This window comes from Narcine bancroftii, chromosome 10 (assembly GCF_036971445.1).
Source record: "Narcine bancroftii isolate sNarBan1 chromosome 10, sNarBan1.hap1, whole genome shotgun sequence".
In the NCBI taxonomy this organism is placed as follows: Eukaryota; Metazoa; Chordata; class Chondrichthyes; order Torpediniformes; family Narcinidae; genus Narcine; species Narcine bancroftii.
In genome coordinates this window covers 70,405,614-70,429,457 of record NC_091478.1, presented here as the reverse complement: position 1 = coordinate 70,429,457, position 23,844 = coordinate 70,405,614, and the positions used below count along the sequence as shown (strand labels likewise).

The 23,844-nt window shown below is 38.1% G+C and overlaps 1 protein-coding gene across 2 annotated transcripts in view; it reads right to left on the bottom strand.

Moving 5' to 3' along the window:
- dhx38 (DEAH (Asp-Glu-Ala-His) box polypeptide 38) overlaps positions 1 to 23,844 on the bottom strand; it is a 99,604-nt gene that overhangs the window by 13,926 nt on the left and 61,834 nt on the right. For both annotated transcript variants that reach the window (XM_069901302.1, XM_069901303.1), the window contains exons 22-26: positions 20,692 to 20,847; positions 13,008 to 13,142; positions 11,559 to 11,684; positions 9,074 to 9,169; positions 5,224 to 5,345 (exon numbers count right to left, since the gene is read on the bottom strand). In XM_069901302.1, coding sequence (XP_069757403.1) covers positions 5,224 to 5,345; positions 9,074 to 9,169; positions 11,559 to 11,684; positions 13,008 to 13,142; positions 20,692 to 20,847 — 635 coding nt within the window. The remainder of the gene's footprint in view (positions 1 to 5,223; positions 5,346 to 9,073; positions 9,170 to 11,558; positions 11,685 to 13,007; positions 13,143 to 20,691; positions 20,848 to 23,844) is intronic.

The following is a 23,844-nucleotide window of genomic DNA, read 5'->3' as shown; positions in this document are numbered from 1 at the left end:
CAGTCTTGTCAAAGAACTGGAAAAGCCATTGTGAGGATTTCAGGCAAAAACTCTGCACAGATCAAGGTTCACAAGGAAAGGTTATTTGATTAGTAATGTGTGTTAAATATATAAAATATCAGTGCAGAAGAACAATGAAGTGTTCCAATGCATCGTTAACAGGTAGAGGATACAGTGCTTCACTAACAGAAATTAGAAGAAAAATTTGGTTCAATAACTATGGTCCTATGAACATATTAGTGCAATGGTCAGCTAAAGGGTTGGTTTCTCTGGCAACAGAAAATTAGGTTATGGACACAAGAGTCGATTTTGCCAATAAACAAAAGGGCAAGAGATTTTTTAATCCTTAAAAACAGGAATAAGATTAACATAATTGCAAACACACTGCCATTTTCAAACTAGATGATTATTAATTTTCACTTATGAAAATACATTGTAAAAGTTGATTGTTCCATTAGTTTAGTTATTTCAATTCCCATTTAATTTTAGTCCAATATTTCAGCAGATTTATAGTTTGATTTTTAAAAACGTCTTAACCCACTGATTCTCCAATTTATTCTCCTGAATAAACAGAACATCTCACTTTTGACAATAAGCTCGAGACATTTTTCATTCATGTGAAAGACCAACATTTATACATAAAAATAACTCACACGTGCTATTATTATGTGAAAGAAAACAGTGATGGTCTTGTTATGGATCCAGAGGACCCCAAAACCCAGCAGCAATAGAAATTCACCAAGATAAATGGTTACTTAAACAAAAATTGCTTTTAATTTTCTTTAAACCTAAAAACAGGATCAAACTTTAACTTATTACTATTTAACCTCCTTCTAATTCTAAGCGCACGTGTATGTAAATGTGGGTATATGTTCAGGAAGGTTCTTTGATTCACAGTCCAATCTCACTTCTCACTCCTCCAAGTTCTTAAACTGTGCACAGAATGTAACAGTTATGAATTTTCACCAAGCTCTATTGCTGAAAGGTAAATGGTTACCACTCAGGAAGGCTCTCATTGGTTTCAGAGAGAGATTTGTTGTTCATTGGATATACACAAACTGATTTCCCATGATCAGTACTTCAGCGTCTTGCTGAAGAAACTTGCCCCATCATGAGTTTTCCAAATGATAACCTCTTCTTCCAGGTCACCACAGAGTTCCTCTTGTTTCCCTTATTTCAGGTGAAACACTCCAGCCAGCCATTTCCTCTTGTAAGGACAACAAGGATTTTTCAACAGGCTGAACTCAGAACTCACAACCCGTCTTCAAAATGGGGTTTTCCACAATCTTCCAAAAGCCACCGCAGAAGTCCATTCTCTCTCTTTTCTCTCTCTCTCTCTCTCTCTCTCTCTTCTCTCCTTCTCGCATTCTCAGAGAAGACCTGTTTGGCCTTTTCCTCCTCCCTCTGCTTGCAAAGCCAGAACTCCTTTCAGGGATCCAAACTTAATCTTTGAAAGATCTTATCAGCCCTTGAGCCCTTTTAAGTTCTTTCCCAAAGCACTTTTTATTGTCTTTGCAGAGGCACTCAGAGCTTGAGCAAAGCTCTTGCATTTTAAATGAGACGTCTTTTCAGAAAATGCTCTATGATCACCTAATGTTGCTATTTATTAGGAGAGAAACACAAAAGTCTGCAGATGCTATGATTATAGTGAAAACATGGAAATATTAGAGGAACTCAGCAGGCCATGCAGCATCCACAAGAGGTAAAGATACTGTATATAACTAATGTTTCAGGCCCTAGCTCTCCTGCAATATGAAACATTTTCAATATTGTTAAAAATATTAAACTAGTGGAAAATATTTAAAAATAGCTGCCCACTTCTTCAGACCAAGAATCCTCATTTAGGGTTATAGTGTTTCCAATTCTACATCAATCTAACTTGGGCTAGAAATCACAGAACTGAATTGGAGAACCACAAGGACATTATATGGTGTCAAGATACAGATGCAGAATTAGGACTAGGCTTGGATTTCTCATCAGCTCTTTGGCCTATTAAATCTAATAATCTGCAAAATGCATTGTGGAATTAGTGTAGGATGTATAAAATATCAAGATATAAGATAAATGTAAAACTCCTTTATGTATTGACAAAAAACATTAAAATGTTGAGAATACATGATTGCTTTAAATCAAAATAAAATGTAGGCTCATGTCTTCAATAGAACCATAGAGCACTATGGCACAGGATCAGGCCCTTCATCCCATCTTGTCCATGCCAAACTATTATTCTGCTTGTCCCATTGTTCACCCGACTACAAACATCCATACCCTTCCCATCCATGTCCAATTCTTAAATGTCAAAATCAAGCCCGCATGGATCACTTCAGCTGGCAGCTCATTCCAAACACTCACCACTCTCCACATGGTTACCCCTAATGTTCCCTAAACCTCTCACCTTTCACCCTTAACCAATGTCCTCTAGTTCTAATCTCACCTAACCTCAGTGGAAAAAAACTGCTTATATTTATTCTATCTATACCCCTAATAATTTTATATACCTGTATCGTCTCCCTTCATTCTTCTATACCCCAGTAATACTTTTCCTGTAACTCAGTCCCAGCAACATCCTTGTAAATATTCTCTGCACTAATAACTAAATGAGAATTGTGTAATTTAACAACAAAAATGGCCTGAAAAATAACTAAAACAGATGCAAGGCAGGCAAGTGTACCAGTGGGAATGGAAAGAATGTTACAAAAGGAGGGATGCTGAATCTGAAGCAATCAAAATACAAACACCATTTCTTTTTAAAAAACTGAGAAAAAGTAGAGTAACTAAAGTACTTTCAGAAAATCAACAGGAAAAATGTAGAGTTGTTCAATAAAGGAATTTAACGGTCATCAGCTATCATTTGGTCTAGAGATTTCAGATTCACTCTCAGTTCAGACAAAATATTAGTGCAGCATATTTTATTGCTAAGTAAAACTGATCTTTTGTTTTGTAAGCTTTTACATATGAATGACAAAAATCAAAGTAAACAATTCAAAGAAAATCAGCTAAGTAATGCAGACATTTAGCATTAAAATTTCTTTAAAAATTATGGTGTTTTACAACTTCAGAGTGGCCATCCTTATTTATACTTGCAAAATAATAACTGTTTTACATTAAATATGACTGGTTTAGAAGAAATGTGAAAAATTCCATTGTGGCATTCCAGTTCGGAGATCCTTGTCAAATTTCTACAGTGGTAATAAACTGCAATTCAGGAACAATGCTCCTCCTCTTGGTAGCTTGAAGAGCCATCTCTCAAATGAGATGTTAAATTGAAGCCCTGAACGTTCTAATGAAAGATCCCATGAAATAGGTTATAAAAAGATAAGATAATGGTCATCTGCAAAAATATCTCCAACAGGAAAGTCAATCGGATCTCATTTTGTGGAACCGTGCTCTGTCTGTTCTAAACAGCTGGTGCAATAATATCTGCAATTACTTCACACATTAAATGATCTACTTCAATCCGTTTTTGATACATCTTGTATTTAGAATGTATTCCATCATTTCATTTTCCAGCAGAAACACAAAAAATGTATTTCTTAAAGATGACCCAAAGATTCTCATAATTAAGTGCAGTAATGAAACTGCAGCGCCCTCTCCAGATTGCATATGGAAATTTAGATTAGAGAATATTTTCCAAGAGTTAGATTAAAATCAAAAACAAAGTTCAAGAAAAAAGGTTTTCCAAAATAAAGAAAATCTGCATGATAGGACAAGAGGGCACAACCTCAGGGTCCGCTGAGAACAGAGGTGCGGAGGAATTTCTTCAGCCAGAGGGTGGTGAATCAGTGGAATTTGTTTCCATGGGTGATTGTGGAGGCCAAGTCATTGGGTGTATTTAAGGCAGAGATTGATAGGTTCGAGATTAGCCAGGGCATCAAAGGTTATGGGAGAGGTGGGGGAAGAGGTTGGGCAGTATTGCTGAGTGGGGAAAATGGATCAGCTCAATGATTAAATGGCGAGGCAGACTGGATGGGGTGAGTGGCCCATTTCTGCCCATATTTCAACCTGAACATCACGAGGCGGTGAGCGGGAGGTTTGAGCTAGTGGAGTTGTTCTAGTGAACCGGTGCGAACTTGAAAGGCCGACATGGCCTGTTTCCGCTCCGTAAATGGTTATATGGTTATGTCTTATGATCTTATATCATGTAGAAAATCTACTGCATATCTTCATTTTCTGAGAATTTCCCATTCAAATTCTGAAGCCTGCATAGAAATTCTCAACTTTCCATTTATTTTGACAACAGAATATAGTTCAATACAGTGCAGGCACGATAATTTGCACCAAATTAAACTAAGACAACCAACTGAAAAACCTCACAAAGATTAGCGTATACAGAGCCGTCGTCATACCCTCACTCCTGTTCGGCTCCGAATCATGGGTCCTCTACCGGCATCACCTACGGCTCCTAGAACGCTTCCACCAGCGTTGTCTCCGCTCCATCCTCACCATTCATTGGAGCGACTTCATCTCCAACATCGAAGTACTCGAGATGGCAGAGGCCGACAGTATCGAATCCACGCTGCTGAAGATCAAACTGCGCTGGGTAGGTCACGTCTCCAGAATGGAGGACCATCGCCTTCCCAAGATCGTGTTATATGGCGAGCTCTCCACTGGCCACCGAGACAGAGGTGCACCAAAGAAGAGGTACAAGTACTGCCTAAAGAAAGCTCTTGGTGCCTGCCACATTGACCATTGCCTCAAACCGTGCATCTTGGCGCCTCACAGTTCAGCAGGCAGCAACCTCCTTTGAAGAAGACCGCAGAGCCCACCTCACTGTCAAAAGACAAAGGTGGAAAAACCCAACACCCAACCACAACCCACCAATTTTCCCTTGCAACCGCTGCAGCCTTGTCTGCCTGTCCCGCATCGGACTTGTCAGCCACAAACAAGCCTGCAAATGATGTGGACATTACCCCTCCATAAATCTTGGTCCGCGAAGCCAAGCCAAAGAAGGAAACAAAAACTATGCTTCTTAAACTACTCTTTGATTAAATACGAAGTGTTATTCAATCGATAAACAGATTATCGGAAAAATTAGATATTCAAAGTAAAGGCAACATTTGACAAGGCATCAACAGGCAAATTAATTTGCATTGAGACAATAATTAAATTTCCATTGTATTTGCACCTGTAAGCTTCTGGTCACATTCAATATATTAAAAACTGCTAACAGCCCAATGAAGTCAACATAAATACTTTAGGAGTAAATTAAAAAATGATGCATACCTCACACTATTCAGCATATTCTTTTTTTCTTGTTCTTCCTTCCGTGCCTGAAGCTGTTCCTGTGCCAGAGCCATTTCTTCCTCCATGGAAGACAATTCTTCTTTGGCACGTCGGCGATTCTCCTTTTCAATCATCATTAAAATGTATTAAAAAATGAAGGATAATTTTAATGAATTAATACACCCAATGTAATATTATGTACTGATCTCTGGGGAATAAAGATTGAGTGTCTCCCAATTCAATACCTTACTGACTATAGACAACCTATGCACCATGACAAGAACAAGATTATAATTTTCTGAATTTAGTTTAGAGATGGAATAAATCAAACCTGCATGATTTTCAGATTTCTCCAATTTCATCAAATGTTTTCTCTGGTTCAGAGATGGGGAGTCATCTGTTTATCATTAAAGATCCAAATCCATGATTAAAAGTTTTGCTCAAAAATTGATGCAAGTACAAAAAATTCAGCCACCGTGCAATTAATTTCCTACTTTGTTTCTGGGAACTATTGGGTGGATCTTCAAACTGAAACATTAATTCGGTTTATTTTCTCAGAGATGTGATCCAACTTGCAGAGTATTTCTTGCACTTTAGGTTTTATTTCAGATTTCCATCACACAGTTTTTTTTTTAAAAACTCAACTTAAAGTTGCTGTGATATGACATCAAATAGAAGCAGTAGGTTTTCAAAATGTTATTTAGAGAAGACAACAAATTTTCTGGCCCAAACTTCCCCACCAACAATTTTATAACACAACACATAGCAAAGGAAGTACTTGTATGAACACGTGCCTAACCCATTTTCAAACATTACCACTGCCGATGAGCCAATAATTATAACACTTAAAACAAGTTAGAAAGATAATGGGCAATTTCATAATCGCACACATTTTAGTGATGACATGTACAAATCAGTAACCTAACCATGCTACAGTTTCCATCAAATTATCCTGATTAGCTTATTTGTTTGTCACCCTGCTTTCACAGCATTCCTTCCATATTGAGACAGAAACAAGACTGAAGATAAATGATTTGTGGAAATGAGCTGGGGCAGAGTACAGGAGAAGAGAACCACACCATCAAAATGGAAATGCCAGCATTCCAATATATTGCAGGCGTCAGTACCAAGAGATAAGAGATTTTTTTTAAAGTCTGAAGTAGGCCAGGGAATGGATGTTACATACTGGTACATGGTTCTTAACAGATATGGTAGAAATCATTAGATGTGTGATAGTTAGCTTTGGAATGCTCCAAAAAAAAGTTAGTGAAGTGGCAGGTTCTGCAATAGATTCCATGAATAGAGCATCAGAAACAGACGAGGGTTAGACACAAGAGGGGAAACTGCAAAACCAGCCATCCAAATAAAATGCTTCAAAAGTGCTTTACGGAGACATCATCAAACCAAAAGTGACACTGGGTGAGTTTAAATGAGTGCTTTAAACAAATTCAAGAGCTTAGATACTTCAGATGGATTTCAGGGATGTAGAAGATTACAAAGACAGGAGCAGATGAGTCATCAATTGGCTTGAAGATACAGATGAGAATTTTTAAATGGGGAGTCAGTGTAGACTGAGGGAGAGTAGTGGGGGAGAAATTAAAGGAAAATCAATGATGCAAAGAACTCTGTAGGTAGACGAAGCAACAAGAAATAAAAACAATCAGTAAACACAAATCAATACATTTTAAAATAAAACAATGAAAAAAAGTCAGAAAAAAGGAACCAAACTCCAAACAGGACAGGTCAAACTATACCATAAACTGCCAGAAAATAATGGTCTGTAATTACAGCTTCGCCATACCACCACCTAGTGGCCTGAAGCCATGGAAGTACAATTACCATTAAACAAGTTGGAACTTTCAGTACCAGTTACAAAATACGGACATGCTCTCTTGTTTAAATCCCATAGTGGCTATTGATACAAAAGGACAATCAAAAAGCTGTTGGTAACATGATATGAGATTCAAGCAAATCCCACACAAAAAGAATCAGCATTCCATGATCATAAATTTCATATTGTTCAATATCTGCACATTTCACCTGGATTGCACAGAGAGAATAACCACCCTCCTTATTAAGTAACTAAAAATTCGCCCTTATTGAATTCCTTCCCTTATTAAAACTTCTAATGACTAGCTTCCTCTACCCATTGGGGCAGATACTTCACAAGATTTGCAACAGTCTGCACACTTCAGTTTTAAATGACAGCCCCTTACCTTGTAATTATGTCCCCTTGTTCAAGACTGTCCCTCAAGTGAAAACATCCCAACGTTTATCTTGTCAGGTCCCCTTGGGATTTTGTATATTTCAATAAGGTAATTCTAAACTCCAAGAAATACAGGCCCAATCAATTCAGTCTCTCTTGGTAAGGCAACCCACTCAACCCAGGAATAAGCCTGGCAAATCTCCTTTGTTCTGATTCCAATGTTATTTTACCTTTTTCAGGACCAAGACGGAATGTAATATTCCAGGTGAGGTCTCACCAACACCCTTGTACCATTGCCACCATTTTTTAAACAACTGCAACCACTTTGCAATGAATGTCAAAATCCTGTTTTCCTCTCAGACCTCCTGCTAACTTTTTATGATTCAGGTACCAACACACTTCCTCATGCCATATCCTTATTTAAATTGAGTATACTGTTTATGGAGCCAAGCTGTTCATCCTCAAACTACATTTAGAATTCTATCACATTGGAGTCACTACCCCAAAGGCAATCTTTAACCACAAGATCCCTTATTAAGCTTTCCTCGTTACACATGTCAAAAATACCCCTTATGGCAGTTTTAAGTGGACAGCCCCTTTACTCAAATTGTTCTCCACTTTCTGGACTACAAGATGAAGGGAGTTTATCTCTTAGCATCCATCCTCCCAAGCATCCCAGAATCTTATTCATGTCAATCAGATCCCTCTTGTCCTTCCAAACTCTAGAATTAGGTCTATTCTACTCTAGCTTTTCTTATATGACAACACCTCCTAACTAGGAATGAATCTCATGAACCTTAACTCAACTAGCTCCAAGTAAATCTTTTCTCAAAAAAGGAGTCAAAATTTATATGCAGGTCCCTTCTTCATTTTTTCATTCCAAGCTTTGACTATCTTTTTAATGAATATTATGTAAAATGTTGCCAAAAGGTGTCTAAAAGAGCATCAATTATAAAATCTCATGCAGGTCTTTCCCCAATTCGCTTAATAATTTCAGAGAATTCAATCAAGATAGTCAAAGACAATTTGTCTTTCTACATCGTGCTGACTTTCAGTATCTCACATTTTTCCTAATATCAATTAATTTCTGTGTTGATTGCCTTTTCAAATTTAGATTGATTATAATTGACAGATTTATTTCTCTTTTAGACAGGGATGCAAGGTTAAAATTCACCACTTTTCTGGCACTACCCACATAATGAAGATGGCTTGGAATGCCCCAAGATACAACACCACTGTGGCTGAATTATTTACCCTTCTATTTAGCTTATCCTATGTCACTTTTGTCTCTTCTTTTATCATTGTTTCAAACTCAGCTCGAATGAAGAGAATTGCAAAACATAGCCTTAATGTATGAGCTCTGCCCTTTTCCTCTCCACGATCACCTTTTCATTGCTAACTTGGTCCAATTTTTTCCTGTTTACATTTTAAAAATACTGGCAAGCACATTTTAGCAGTAATTTTGTCCTTCAATCATTTTTTGTGAAAATGGCATGTGTTATATTAATGTAGGTAATCAAATGACAGCACCTCCCAATACATATATATAAACCATTAGCAAGATTTGAATATTTCTATTTTTCCATGCAGAAAAAATCTTATATTTTTACAAAGTGACTGTAAACTAAAGTTATCCTGCCATACCTGTCGAGTTTTACCAGCTTGTTTAACACTGTAAAACATTGGCCCAAGTTCAGCAAGCCACTCCCCATCCACTGCAGTAACACACTGCATATATTCCTGGAAAACAGAATTGAATCAATCAAATATTTAAGTCAAAATCCAAATATTTTCCAGCAAGAATATTCTTCTGGAAAAAAAAATACAGATTACTGTCTTTCGGTTTTATCATTTAGGAAAGCAAATTAAGTTAACATTATCCCATTATATTCATTCGTAAAGCCCCCATACCGCTGGTGCGGTCCCAGAAGAGCAGAGACAAAGCACTGCTCTGTGGGGTTCAACCTCTGGGTCCTATTGCCAGCAGTTCCGTACAGGCTTTAAATGGCCTTTTAAAGGAGCTGATGGTATTTGTAAGTAATATCCAGCAACTAAGGAGGTCTGTGCCCAAGATGGCAGCACCTGTTGGGAGCAGCGGGCTGGCGCAAGTCAGAGGATAAGGCAGAGGGGACAACCCTACAGGAGGGTGTCAGTGGTGGACCAGCAGTTAAGTCCCACAAAGGCTGCAAGTGACGTAGCTTGCTGGAGACTGGTTCATGGGAACCAGGTATCAGAGCCAGGATTCGAGAAGGCGCTGAGGGCATGAAGGGCTACTGAAGGGCCTTGTGCGTTGAAGGCTTCCTGATCATGTTGGAGGTTTAGACCTGGAACTCAGCTTGCCAATGAATCAAACAGAAGTTTGTGATCACTAATTCTCAAATTAAATTCACCAGGAAGTGCACAGCAGTAACATGGAAGTCTGACTCCAATATACTAATGGATAGGTGGCTTTCGGTGATGAATAGTTGCATCCCACTTGAAAAGGTCAATCTCAGGAAGGGATTATAACACCTTCCTAAAAATCTGGCAGCCTTATTTAGAGTACCTCAGTGGCACCAATATAGGGTTACAATCGCTATTGGCCAACTGGTCGACCTCCAAAGATTTTAATTCTGTCTCCATATGTTTTACCATCCACACTGACAAAAGGAGGCTTTTTTTGTGTTTCTTTATCTTCATTCTTTCTCTGTTTAATCGGACGTATAGAGGGGAGGGGGTTCTCCTGATGTTTTGTATTTGGTATGATTGTTAATTGTTAAATATATTTAAAATGATAAATAAAATATTACCTAAAAAAAGAACAGGAGTTTGTAGGGCTGGAGAGACTGCTGGAGCACTGGATATGAATCCACAGACACTCAGTGACTCTGAAAGAGACTCTTTTCTCTTTCTCTCTTACTATAAGGAACGCCGGGCAACACTAATGGCGACTTTGAATTTCTTACTGCAGTCAGTAGGTAATCTTGTGTAATATTACATGTTTTGTATTATTACGTGAAAATAAAGGAATCTTGAATAACCATGATCCGCATTTCTGTACATTGCTGGCATCAGATACTCAGCTAAAATAGAGATTTAATGTTTCAAATTATTTACTGTGTTCACTCATTATATCCCGATTGAGAAACAACTTGTGTCTGAAGATTTTGTACAAATTCAGAGTGCACTGTCATGCATCAAAATACATTAAAAGTTAATTTTCTTTAAAAAGGTCAGACTTTCATAAGTAAATCACAAAATCTACAATGCATGGGTTCAGTTACCCACAAGCGTTGAGCCTTCTGCACTTGCAATTTACCTGTGCTCAGTCTGTATTTTCTTTAGTGGATCCTATGACATTTACTGCCTCTCCAAGCTGGCCCATTCTTCAATGGTAAAACCTCATGCAGAAGCAGGGTCTTGCATGTTTAAATATCACCAAAATATTTTGTCAGAATAAGTCCCATCCACAAAACTACTAGGGGTAAATAAAACTGAGAGCTTGCTAAGCTAAATATCACTGTCTTAGCCAACTTTTAATGTCAATTAGCATTTCATCATTAAAAACTACTGAAAATATTTAAATTATAATTTCTTTAATGAATTGACCATCAAGATTTTAGATGCACTTAAAATAATAAATGAGTAAAATACAAAACAACATGGACATTTATTGAAACTTGTACTTGCAGCTGTTACTCACCGTTCCAATGAATGGAAATCCTGCCCCTGCACATCTGACTGGATTTCCCAGCACAAGCGCTTTGCAATTGCTGAAACTTTGAATTCCTTCACTGTACTCCATGAGCACACATTAGGGTCAAGGTTAGGGGTAGGGCCCCAAAACATGTACCCATCTGCAAATTCAGAACTCGGGTGGAAATTCTGAACTTGTTGCGGGTTTTATGCAGAAGTGCAGACACAAATAACAATTGATATTTGCCCATTCATGCAAACCTTCAGAGTAGCCCTCAAGAGTCTATGAACAAGCATATATACATCTTCAAATTGAAACCTATTCATTATCTACAAATTAAATTCACATTTCCACGACATCCACTGAAACTGTGCTGTATGTTGTCCATAATTTACAACACTTGAAAAGAATTTGTTATTCTTATTCAACAGGACCAACTGTCTAGTTTCTTACCTTTGAAGTCATCACCAGTTCATGGTACACAATATAATCTGGTGTATACCCCATGCCAAACAGTGAACTGGTTGGATGCAAGTGGCAGGGCATTCCAGTTCTCACATTCACATACTCTCCTATACCCTGCAAAAGATTTTTTTAAAAACAAAAGCTGATCATTTCTTTTAGAGAAAATAAAAGCGATGGCCCTCACAAATTGAATTCTCATCTTAATTTATCATGAAAGAGTTATGACAATAGTTATTGTAGTTACAATAGGAGGGTTTAGTGGCAGACTGTGCAGCATGAAGAGAGCATTGCCATAGAAAAATTAAAACAAAGTGACTAAGAAATGGATTCTGTTGAATTTGACTAATTAGTGTGCTCAGTGGAACCTGGCATAGAATATGATACAAATGAGCAACATAATAGAACAGAAATGAAATGAAAATTTGAAATAAAGTTGTCTTTCAATGATGAAATATGGAATGAATTAAAGAATGAAATAATTAATTTTACCACCTATCTATGATCTTTTAATGTCAAAAATTCAAACAGAATATTCAAGCACTCCATATAACCCACAGAGAAATTCCTACTCATACACTTATTTTGAAAGTTTTTTGTGAACCGTTTACATAAGTAAGAAGGCTTTTAATACCAATGGAAAAATGTAGGCACTGAATGTTTAATATCATACGCCTCCAAAAATATCCCCGGGTCTTATATGCGGTTGAAATTAGTGATAATGGTGAGTTAACAGTGACAGTTATCGTAGTTCTCGCATGGCTCACTCGCATTACTGCCAGCTATCGTTGGGGGCTGGTGGTAGGCTGTTGGGGGAGGGGGGGGGAAGCAGGGTGGTGGGATCAGTGGCGGGGCTGATGGTTAGTCCCCACACTTGCCCTGCTGCTCCGCTCTCTCCCAGCGGCCTGCTGTCCGTCCCCACACTGATCATACCACCCTGCCACCAACAGCTCGCCACCAGCCCCCACACTGATCCCACTGTCCCACTTCCCCCCCCCCCACCCCGGGAGAGAATGGGGCAGTGAGACTAGCATGGGGAGTGACAGCAGACCTCCGGGAGAGAGCAGAGCAGCGGGACCAGCAGGTGACCAACAGCAGCAGTTTGTTTTTATATGTTTTCTGCTATAGCTAAGCTGCTTTTGTTTTCTCTTGTAAATTACAGCAGCATTAAAACAATTTTTTTTATGTTGTCCTAGATACATGTTTTGTCCAAGTATTTTTTTGCTATACTGTAGCTACATAGTTCAATAACATTAAATGCTTAACTGTAAATACACTAAAAAAAATCTTAATATTTCTTACTGAAATAGGGGGGGGGGGGTACTTATATGCTATCAAATACAGTAATTTATGTAAATAAAAGAACTCAAGGGAGAGAGGTGGGGAGAAAATCAATCAAAAACTACTAAGAGCATACATCAAATTGCATGACTTCCTAACCTTGAGTTTTGCAGCCTGATGAAAGTATGCTGCACAGATACATTTTCTAATGATGTCCCAGTCAGTACCACAGCTTACAATATTCATACGTTGTTGCACCATTATATCCTTTAACTGAGAACGAACTTCACGAACCTTTGATTAAAGAAAATGGCATGTCACTGAACCCAATACAATTTCCATCTTACATTCTTTATATTTCCTGTCATGCTTTTTGGCATTTCTTTGTCTCATCAACAAGTTGTCCAATCCAAAATTGTTCCTCAGCGAATTTGGTTTTTTTTTAAACTTTATTTATTTCAGGAATCATTAATAGTAATACAAAATATATTCCATAAAGAAAATTTTATATGAATGTATACTAAAAAAATTTAAAAAGTAAAAAAACAAAAAATTGAAAGAAAAAAAAAATCAAATCCCCACCCCACCCCCATCAGCCAGCTCTCTTAAGGAGAGCTAAAAACAGAAACTAAAAATATTAAATCAAAATATATCTAAATGCATATATTCCAAATATGGTAACCACTTAACAAGAAAAGAATAATTGTCATGTACATTATATGTAATTTTTTCCATAACAATACAAGCTTTCAATTCATTCTGCCATCACATTATATTAATCGCTATATTATCTTTCCATGTACTTGCTGCACATTTTTGAGCTACAGACAATGCTAAATATATAAATGCAATTTGAAACTTATCCAACCCTAATCCCCTTAAAGGAATCATATAACCCATTAAAAAAATAGATGGACCTAATGGTAACTTTAAATTATATAATTTTTCCAAAATTAACTTCATACCAAAATGGTTGTACATGCACACAAGACCAAAAAGCATGTAAAAAAGTTCCAGTACATACACATCTAAAACAAGAATCTAAATACTAAAACTATATTTTTTCAATTTCTCTGGGGTTAAATACAACTAATGTAGAAAATTATAATTAACCATTCCATACCGCACATTCGTCAATTTAGTAACACTATCATGACACGTATCTGCCCAGTAGTCTTAAGGAAAAACAAAAGCTAAATCATTTTCCCATTTAAGCTTAGACTTTTCCCATTCCGACTTATCCATATTGTCTTGTAATACTTGGTACATAACAGAAATATAACCCCTTTTTGGTAAAGAAGAAATCAAAGACTCGAATTCCGTCAATACATGTAAAATCATCTCTCTACCATACATATTTTTCACCAAAGATTGAAGTTGATAATAAACAAATAAAGAATTTTCAGCAATATCAAAACGCTCTTTCAATTGATTGAAAGAAACTGTCCTTCTTCAAAACAATCCTGTAATATTTTTATACCCTTAGAATCCCAACTCTTTAAATGACTATTAAACATTGAAAAATAAATAAGTTGATTATTATATAAATGGAGTTAAAATTGACAATTTACCTTTTGATCCTAAAATCTTATTTTTTTAATCCATAGTTTTAATAGATGTTTTAATATCGGCATATTATATTCCCTCAACAAATTTACATTCCATCGAAATATAAATTGATACACCTCGACTTCAGAAATACAGGCCATCTCAACTTTAGCCCAACTCAGGGGATGGTCCAAATCCATCAATCTACTAATAAATTTCAACTGGGCTGCTTCATAATAATTTTGAAAATGAGGTAATTGAAGCCCACCGAATGCATATTTCCAAGTAAGTTTATTTAATGCTACCCGTGGTAGTTTACCTTTCCATAAAAATTCTCTCGTAACTTTATTTAACTCCTGAAATAAACTCTATGAAAGAGAACACGGTATTGATTGAAATAAATATTGAATACGAAGAAAAATATTCATCTTAATACAATTAACTCGACCAAGTTAACGGAAGATCTTTCCACTTAATTAAATCTGCTTTAATCTTTTTTAATAATGGAACATAATTTAACTTATATAAAGAATGATACTCAATATTTACAATTATTCCTAAATATTTAATTTTATCAGAACATTTCAGTTTTATATTTTTATACTCTCAATAATCTGACTGGTAAAATTTCACTCTTATCCCCATTAACTTTATATCCAGACCATGTTCCATATTGTAATAAACATTCCAGTAAATGTGGCAATGATTGTTCTGGGTTTGTTAAATATATGAAAACATCATCTGCAAACAAATTAATCTTATACTCTTCATCCACAACTCTCATCCCTCTTATCTGTTCATTCGGCCTTATTGTTTGAGCTAACGATTCAATAGCCAATGCAAACAGAGCTGGTGACAATGGACAACCTTGTTGAGTTGAACACGTCAATTTAAACGATGATGAAACTTGACCATTTGTCATCACCCTAGCAATCAGGTTCGTATATAAAGCTTTAACCCAACCAATAAAAAAAGGGCCAAATTTAAACTTCTCCAATATTTTTTAAAAACATCTCATTCGACCCTATCAAAGGCTTTTTCCTCATCAAACGCAACCACCATTGGATGGTTGGGCTGTCGTCGATATGCATTGACAAAACTAATCAATGGAAGAATATTATCTGAAGCATTTCTATTTTTAATAAAACCTGTTTGATCAATGTGTATCAATTTAGGTAAATACTTAGCAAGTCTATTTGCTAACACGTTTGCTATTATTTTATAATCAACATTCAATAAAGAAATAGGTCTATACGAAGACACTTTCAACAGGTCTCCATCTTTTTTCTGGATTAAGTAATTAAACCACTAGAGCAAGATTCTGGTAACTCATACTGTTCAGTCACTTATTGTAATACCTCCCCAAACACCGAAGATAAATCTTCATAAAAAGTTTTATAAAATTCCACCGAAAACCCATCATCGCCTGGTGACTTCCCATTGGGCATTTCCAACATAGCCGCCTTAATCTCTAATCCTGTAAATGGAACTTCCAGATTCATAACATCCTCCTCTTCTAATGCTGATAACGTTAACTTAGATAAATAAGAATCAATAGAACCACTATCCTGTTTCCCTTCAGAACTATATAAATTTTTATAAAATGAATAAAACTGGTCATTAATTTCGAGGTTTATAGGTAACTGTTGAATTCTTTTTTACATCATTAATAATCCATGAAACCTGTTCCTTCTTTAACTGCCATGCAAGTACCTTATGTGCCCTCTCACCCAACTCATAATAATGCTGCTTAGATTGATTAATTAAACATTCAAATTGATAAGTCTGCAACGTATTATAATGCAATTTCAGTTTAGTCAAAGCCACTTTTTTTTAATCTTCTGTCACTTCCTTCTGAAATTTCTTCTCCAATTCATCAATTTGCTTTTCTAATTCAAAGCTTTCTGCCATATACTGCTTCTTAACTTTAGTAGTATAATTAATAATCTGTCCTCTTAAATAAGCTTTTAACGCATCCCATAACACAAAACGACTTTTTACTGAATTAACATTTTCAGACAAAAAAAAGTAATCTGTTCTTTAACAAAAATAACGAACTCTGGTTTTCTCAACAACATTATGTTAAATCTACATCTATAAGATGAACGCACAACTTACATAAAAATAATAAAGAATGATCTGATATAACCCTGTTTTATATTCTGCCTGTAATACCCTTCCTTGTAAATGTGCCGATACTAAAAAAAAAATCTATTCTAGAAAATGAATCATGTCGAGACGAATAAAAAGAAAAATCCTTCTCTGTAGGATTAACCCTTCTCCTAATATCCACCAAATTTAAATCCTTCATCAAAGCCCTAATTTGTATCCCCATCTTTGAGTTCTTTATATTTTTTGGGGGATCTATCCAACAAAGAATCCAAGACACAATTAAAATCTCCCCCAACTAAAATATTTTCATTAGCTTGATTTAATAACAAAAAAGCATCCAAAATAAAACACTCATCGTCCACATTAGGTGCATAAACATTAAGCAAAGTCCAAGATTCAGTGAAAATTTTACAATTCATTTTTAAAACCCTTCCAGCATTCCCTTCCATAGTTTGCAACTCAAAAGACAAATTCTTATTAAAATTGCTACACCCCTTGCCTTAGAATTAAATGAAGAAAAAAAACATGCCCAATCCAATCTCTCTTCAATTTCAAATGTTCTTTTTCAGTCAAATGTGTTTCTTGTAAAAAGGCAATATCAATTTTCATTTTCTTAATAAGCCAAAACTCGCTTTCGCTTAATCGGATTATTTAACCCCTGAACATTGAAAGTTGCAAATTTCAAATTAGACATCCTTACAAACTAACAATATAATCACTTAACTACAAAATATCGCTCCCCTTCTAGTAAATTAAAACCTCTCTCCCTCCCCTAAATATTTTTTTAAAAGTATATATAAAAATTTTTTTAATTATTCCCCCCCCCAAAAAAAAACACTACCCAAAGGTAGTAACACACTAAAAAAACTAGGTGTGGTAAACCCCACTAGTGGCAGATGACTATCAAAGATTTCAGTGCTATCCACCCCCCCAGCCAGAAATACATCATTCACATTAATACAATCCAGTACTGTAAGTATATTCAACCCAATGACTCCATTCCCAATGATTGTTCCGGACCTTCAATGTCAATAAGACTTAGCAAAAATTAATGCATCTTGGTCATTCTCAAAAAATTGAGATTGAAAGTTACCATAAAAGATTTTGAACACAGCAGGATATCGAAAGGGAAATTTATAACCATCCCATCGTAGCCTAATAATTTCTTGACTCAAATTTGTGTAAAATAATACTGTTATTTTGAATCATCATTAGAGATTGACTTTGTCATGCCTTTTGTACCCCCAACCGTATTATCATTTCTCTGTCTTGATAGATCAGGCACCGAACTAAGACTGCTCGTGGTGGTTGTCTTGGTAACGATTTCTTTCGTAACGCTCTATGTGCCCTCTCCAATACTAAGCCTCCCGAAAAAAACTCTTTGCCCAACACTTCAGGAATCCAACTCTTGAAAATTTTTATTGGATCAGACCCTTCAATGTCTTCTGGAAGACCCACAATTTTCACATTGTTTCTCCGACTTTGATTTTCCAATTAATCGATTTTTTTCAGTAAGTCTTTCTTCTGGATTTCCCAATCCACAAACGAATCTTCCACTTTCGCTACTTTTTCCTTATTACGTACAACTTGAATTTTACATTCAGAAAAAGTGGTTTCAATTTTTAAAAAATTTTCTTGCACTATATCCACTGATTTAATACATTTACTGACATCCCTCTTAACTGTAGATATATCTTCAGACATATTAGATATTTTAGTTGTCACATCCAAATATCCTTGAGTCATTTGTTTAGACATATTGTCCATATGATAGGCAATCCCTTCCAAGACTGTACAAACAGATTCTATTCTAAGTTCCAGTTCTACATCTTGAGGCCTACCTTTAGACTCCACCTCTAATTGTTCCTGTGAATTGCTTGTTAAAGGTAAGTTTTCCTCTTCTTCCAACGTTGTCGGGGCCCTTCCCGGTGTGGCTGCGGGTCTGCACACTTGACGGCGGTATCCCGACCACGTTGGGACGCCATCACTCGTGCCCCCCCACAGCCCACACGCGGTACAGTAATTCACGGATCCTTGAGGGACCGCACATGCCTGGCAAGGCCAGGGATAGCGCAGAGGCAGCTTCCAATGCCATTCTGCGCGTCCCCAGCTTACCCAACAGCAGCCCGGGCTCAAGGGCTCTTCTCTCAGTTAGATAGCCCGCGCGTCTGACATCGCGAACGCGTGAATCAACTCCGGCCGAGCTCGTCAACATGCCGGTGCCATTTTGTGGAGACAAGGTCAGCGACAGTGTAATACTCAGACTGGCAGGAGTTCCCTGTGCTTTGGAGGTTCCAAATGACAATTCCATGGCTTCAGCTGGACAGGTAGGCCTAAATTCTTCAGCACTTTTAAAAGATAATTTCTTCTGTAATTTAGCTTTTTTTTTTCTTTTTTTTTTAAACATTAGTCACCATTGTGACCCACTAATGTTCCCAAAAATAAAGATACAACTTTTATTCATTTAGATAAACTTTAAAGACGGGTGCTTAAAAAACTGGCTGAGGAGGGGTGGGATCGCACGTTTGCTCTCTACGCCATCTTGCCACACCCCCAGCGAATTTATAAGTGTGTAAACTTGCACTTGTCTGCACAGCTCAGAACTATTACTCTTTCAAAAAATTTATGAGCTTTCAATTCACATGTCCAAAACAGGAAAAAAGATTTTTTTAACAACCATTTAAAATTCTTTATTTCAAAGTTTGTTCAAATTAAAGAACTGCAAGAGCTGAAATAATTAAACACTTTCCATTTGTTTTTTTCCTAAATAAAATGTCCAAGGACTTGTTTCTTCAAACTTTGGAAAACTGCCTTTTTGCCCATTGAAATAAAATATTGTCCATAACAAAATAATGTTGACAATGAATGAGAACCAATAGTGCCAATAAAACAACAAACTTTTTTTTTTAAATTTAGAGTTACCGTACAGTAATAGGTCTTTCCGACCCACGAGGCCATACTGCCCAAATGCACCAATTAATCCTTAAACAGTGTGGGTGGCAGGAAAGCAGAACACTAGGATGAAGCCCACACAGACACAGGGAGAACATATATTCCTTACAGACAGCACTGGATCATTGGTGCTGTTACAGCGTTAAGCTAACTGCTAGAGAAGAACTTAGAGAAGGAAATGGGTTCATCAAATAAAATTTAATCCCATTGATCTATGCCAAGATATTTATAAATAAGCAATTTAGAAATCACATCAAAGCAATCTGGACAAGTTTGAGAGCTAAATTGATCAGGATAGCGTATTTGTCAAGAATAGTTGAAATATTAAATGATGGTCTGTATTAATAAAGTAAATAATCATGGCACTACAAAGGCAAGATCATCAACAAAGAGGCTAAGAAACAAAAACGATAGACCTCAATTCAATTATATAACAAAAATCAATGAATATGTAGTTTAAGGAGCACTGCTCTGAAAGATAAAATATTGCAATGATAATGGGAAATTTTAGCTTCAAAATAGGTAAGGAGCAATAAAACAGAATAGACTTTGTGTACAGAATTTGCCTGCGTACTCCATACTACCCAATTTCTTCCATATTTAAGAAATGGAGGCCATGTTGGTTCAGGGCAATCCTAACTCTGTGATCCACTCTACGACCTCACATTCTACCACTGATCATTAGATTCGAGGCAATTTACTGTGACTACTAATTATTTTACTGACCAGCATGCTCAGGAAACCAGATTATGTAGGGGAAGAAAATCGTAAGGTTATATGAAGCACATGCAAACCCCACAAAGAGAGCATTTAAGGTCACTGGAGTCATGGGGCAGCAATTCGGCTATACTGCTGAACTTGCAGAATGAACTGTAAATAAAGCAGGATATTTGCTATCGAGACATCCAAATATGATGAAAATGATATAATTTAGTAGGGATATTTGTTTCTGAAAAGATGGGTTGGAAAACAAATTATTTTTCTAAAATTAAATTGCTAATAACAGTGCGGTCATCAGCCATCATTTCTGAGTACAAAGACTGAGGAATGGTTATCAATACAACTGGCAAGAAGGGTTGCTTCACTCATTTGAGGTTTAATAGTGTAGAATGTGCAATTTTCACAGCTCAATTTGTAGGGCCCTACCAGTTTTTGTAACCACAAGGAATTAAATCCAAAATCCATTAAAATGTATGAAACTTAACATGCAGAGAATTAATTGTGACATTACCTTCCTCATAGCCTTGGCATGAATAAAGTGTTCATTAGACCAGATGGTAGAATAATTGTTATTCTTCCACTGCAGGTAAACATTAAGGTACGTCAAATGGTCACTTTCTGGCACAGCGAACTTCTCCCTCATCTGATCACTCTCTTCTTCTCGGCCCTGCAATTTTAAATGCATATAATCAGAAACAAATCAGTTACCAGGTAAATAAGATACCAGTTTTGCACACTGATCTTCCCTTGCAAAATAATTTGACCACTGACAAAAGGAGAAAGAAAGCAAAAATTCATCCATTCTAGTGACCTTTAATTCATCAATCCCAGTGTGTCATCAGAAGTACACCAATAACAGTTTGAAACCAATAACAATTGCAGGAAATAGTCAAAAGAATAGAAATACAGCAGAAGATTTAAAAAACAAATCCCAGAATGACAACTGTGACAGGTTTTTGATTCTCCTACCCACTGCCGGCATTCAGGTGCCAAATCATAGAATCATGGTCATGGGCCCCTTCAGTCCACCATGTTCACATCGACCTGCTGCCATTACATAATTCCCCTTGCTTTCATTTGCTCTGTATCCTTCTGCGCCTTATCCTTTTAAATGTCTCTCTAAATATCTCACAATCATAATAATGCACCTGACCTCACAACCTCTTCTCACGGTGAGTTCCAGATATCAACCACTCTGAGTAAAAACAGAGCTTCCCTCTCAAGTCTCCTTTAAAATTCCTTCCTCTGATATCTTTGGCTTGGCTTCGCGGACGAAGATTTATGGAGGGGTAATGTCCACGTCAGCTGCAGGCTCGTTTGTGGCTGACAAGTCCGATGTGGGACAGGCAGACACGGTTGCAGGGCAAAATTGGTTGATTGGGGTTGGGTGTTGGGTTTTTCCTCCTTTGTCTTTTGTCAGTGAGGTGGGTTCTGCGGTTTTCTTCAAAGGAGGTTGCTGCCCGCCGAACTGTGAGGCGCCAAGATGCACGGTTTGAGGCGCTATCAGCCCACTAGCGGTGGTCAATGTGGCAGGCACCAAGAGATTTCTTTAGGCAGTCCTTGTACTTCTTTGGTGCACCTCTGTCACGGTGGCCAGTGGAGAGCTTGCCATAGAACACGATCTTGGGAAGGCGATGGTCCACCATTCTGGAGACGTGACCTACCCAGCGCAGTTGGATCTTCAGCAGCGTGGATTCGATGCTGTCGGCCTCTGCCATCTTGAGTACTTCGATGTTGGTGATGAAGTCGCTCCAATGAATGTTGAGGATGGAGCAGAGACAACGCTGGTGGAAGCGTTCTAGGAGCCGTAGGTGATGCCGGTAGAGAACCCATGATTCGGAGCCGAACAGGAGTGTGGGTATGACAACGGCTCTGTATACGCTAATCTTTGTGAGGTTTTTCAGTTGGTTGTTTTTCCAGACTCTTGTGTAGTCTTCCAAAGGCGCTATTTGCCTTGGCGAGTCTGTTGTCTATCTCGTTGTCGATCCTTGCATCCGATGAAATGGTGCAGCCGAGATAGGTAAACTGGTTGACCGTTTTGAGTTTTGTGTGCCCGATGGAGATGTGGGGGGGCTGGTAGTCATGGTGGGGAGCTGGCTGATGGAGGACCTCAGTTTTCTTCAGGCTGACTTTCAGGCCAAACATTTTGGCAGTTTCCGCAAAACAGGACGTCAAGCGCTGAAGAGCTGGATCTGAATGGGCAACTAAAGCAGCATCGTCTGCAAAGAGTAGTTCACGGACAAGTTGCTCTTGTGTCTTGGTGCGAGCTTGCAGGTGCCTCAGATTGAAGAGACTGCCATCCGTGCAGTACCGGATGTAAACAGCGTCTTCATTTTTGAGGTCTTTCATGGCATCATGCTGAAGAAGATTGAAAAGAGGGTTGGTGCGAGAACACAGCCTTGCTTCACGCCATTGTTAATGGAGAAGGGTTCAGAGAGCTCATTGCTGTATCTGACCCGACCTTGTTGGTTTTCGTGCAGAATGCCACACTGACCACCGGCTGGTTCACTGCAAGCTCAACCTTCACTTCAAGCCAAAGTCCAGGAACAGTAAAGCCCCCAGAAAGAGGTTCAATGTTGGAAACCTGCAGTCAGACGAAGTGAGAGGAAACTTACAGGCAAACCTCAAAGCAAAGCTCGAGGATGCAATCCGCCTCACGGACTCGTCCCCTGAAACCTTCTGGGATCAGCTGAAGACTACCATACTGCAATCCACTGAAGAGGTACTGGACTTCTCCTCCAGGAAAAACAAGGACTGGTTCGACGAAAACAGCCAGGAAATCCAGGAGCTGCTGGTAAAGAAGCAAGCTGCCCACCATGCTCACCTTACAAAGCCGTCCTGGCCAGAGAAGAAACAAGCCTTCCGTCGCGCATGCAGCCATCTTCAGCGCAAACTCCAGGAGATCGAAAATGAGTGGTGGACTAGCCTCGCCAAACGAACCCAGCTCAGCGCGGACATTGGCAACTTCAGGGGTTTTTACGAGGCTCTAAAGGCTGTGTCCAGCCCCTCACCCCAAGTCCAAAGCCCGCTGCGCAGCTCAGACGGCAAAGTCCTCCTCGGCGACAAGATCTCCATCCTCAACCGATGGTCAGAACACTTCCAATCTCTTTTCAGTGCCAACCGCTCAGTCCAAGATTCCACCCTGCTCCAGCTCCCTCAACAGCCCCTAAGGCTAGAGTTGGATGAGGTCCTCAACCGGGAAGAGACATATAAGGCAATTGAACAACTGAAAAGTGGCAAAGCAGCAGGTATGGATGGAATCCCCCCCAGAGGTCTGGAAGGCTGGCGGCAAAACTCTGCATGCCAAACTGCCTGAGTTTTTCAAGCTCTGCTGGGACCAAGGAAAACTGCCTCAGGACCTTCATGATGCCATCATCATCACCCTGTACAAAAACAAAGGCAAGAAATCAGACTGCTCAAACTACAGGGGAATCACGCTGCTCTCCATTGCAGGCAAAATCTTCGCTAGGATTCTCCTAAATAGAATAATACCTAGTGTCACCGAGAATGTTCTCCCAGAATCACAGTGCGGCTTTCGCGCAAACAGAGGAACTACTGACATGGTCTTTGCCCTCAGACAGCTCCAAGAAAAGTGCAGAGAACAAAAGAAAGGACTCTACATCACCTTTGTTGACCTCACCAAAGCCTTCGACACCGTGAGTAG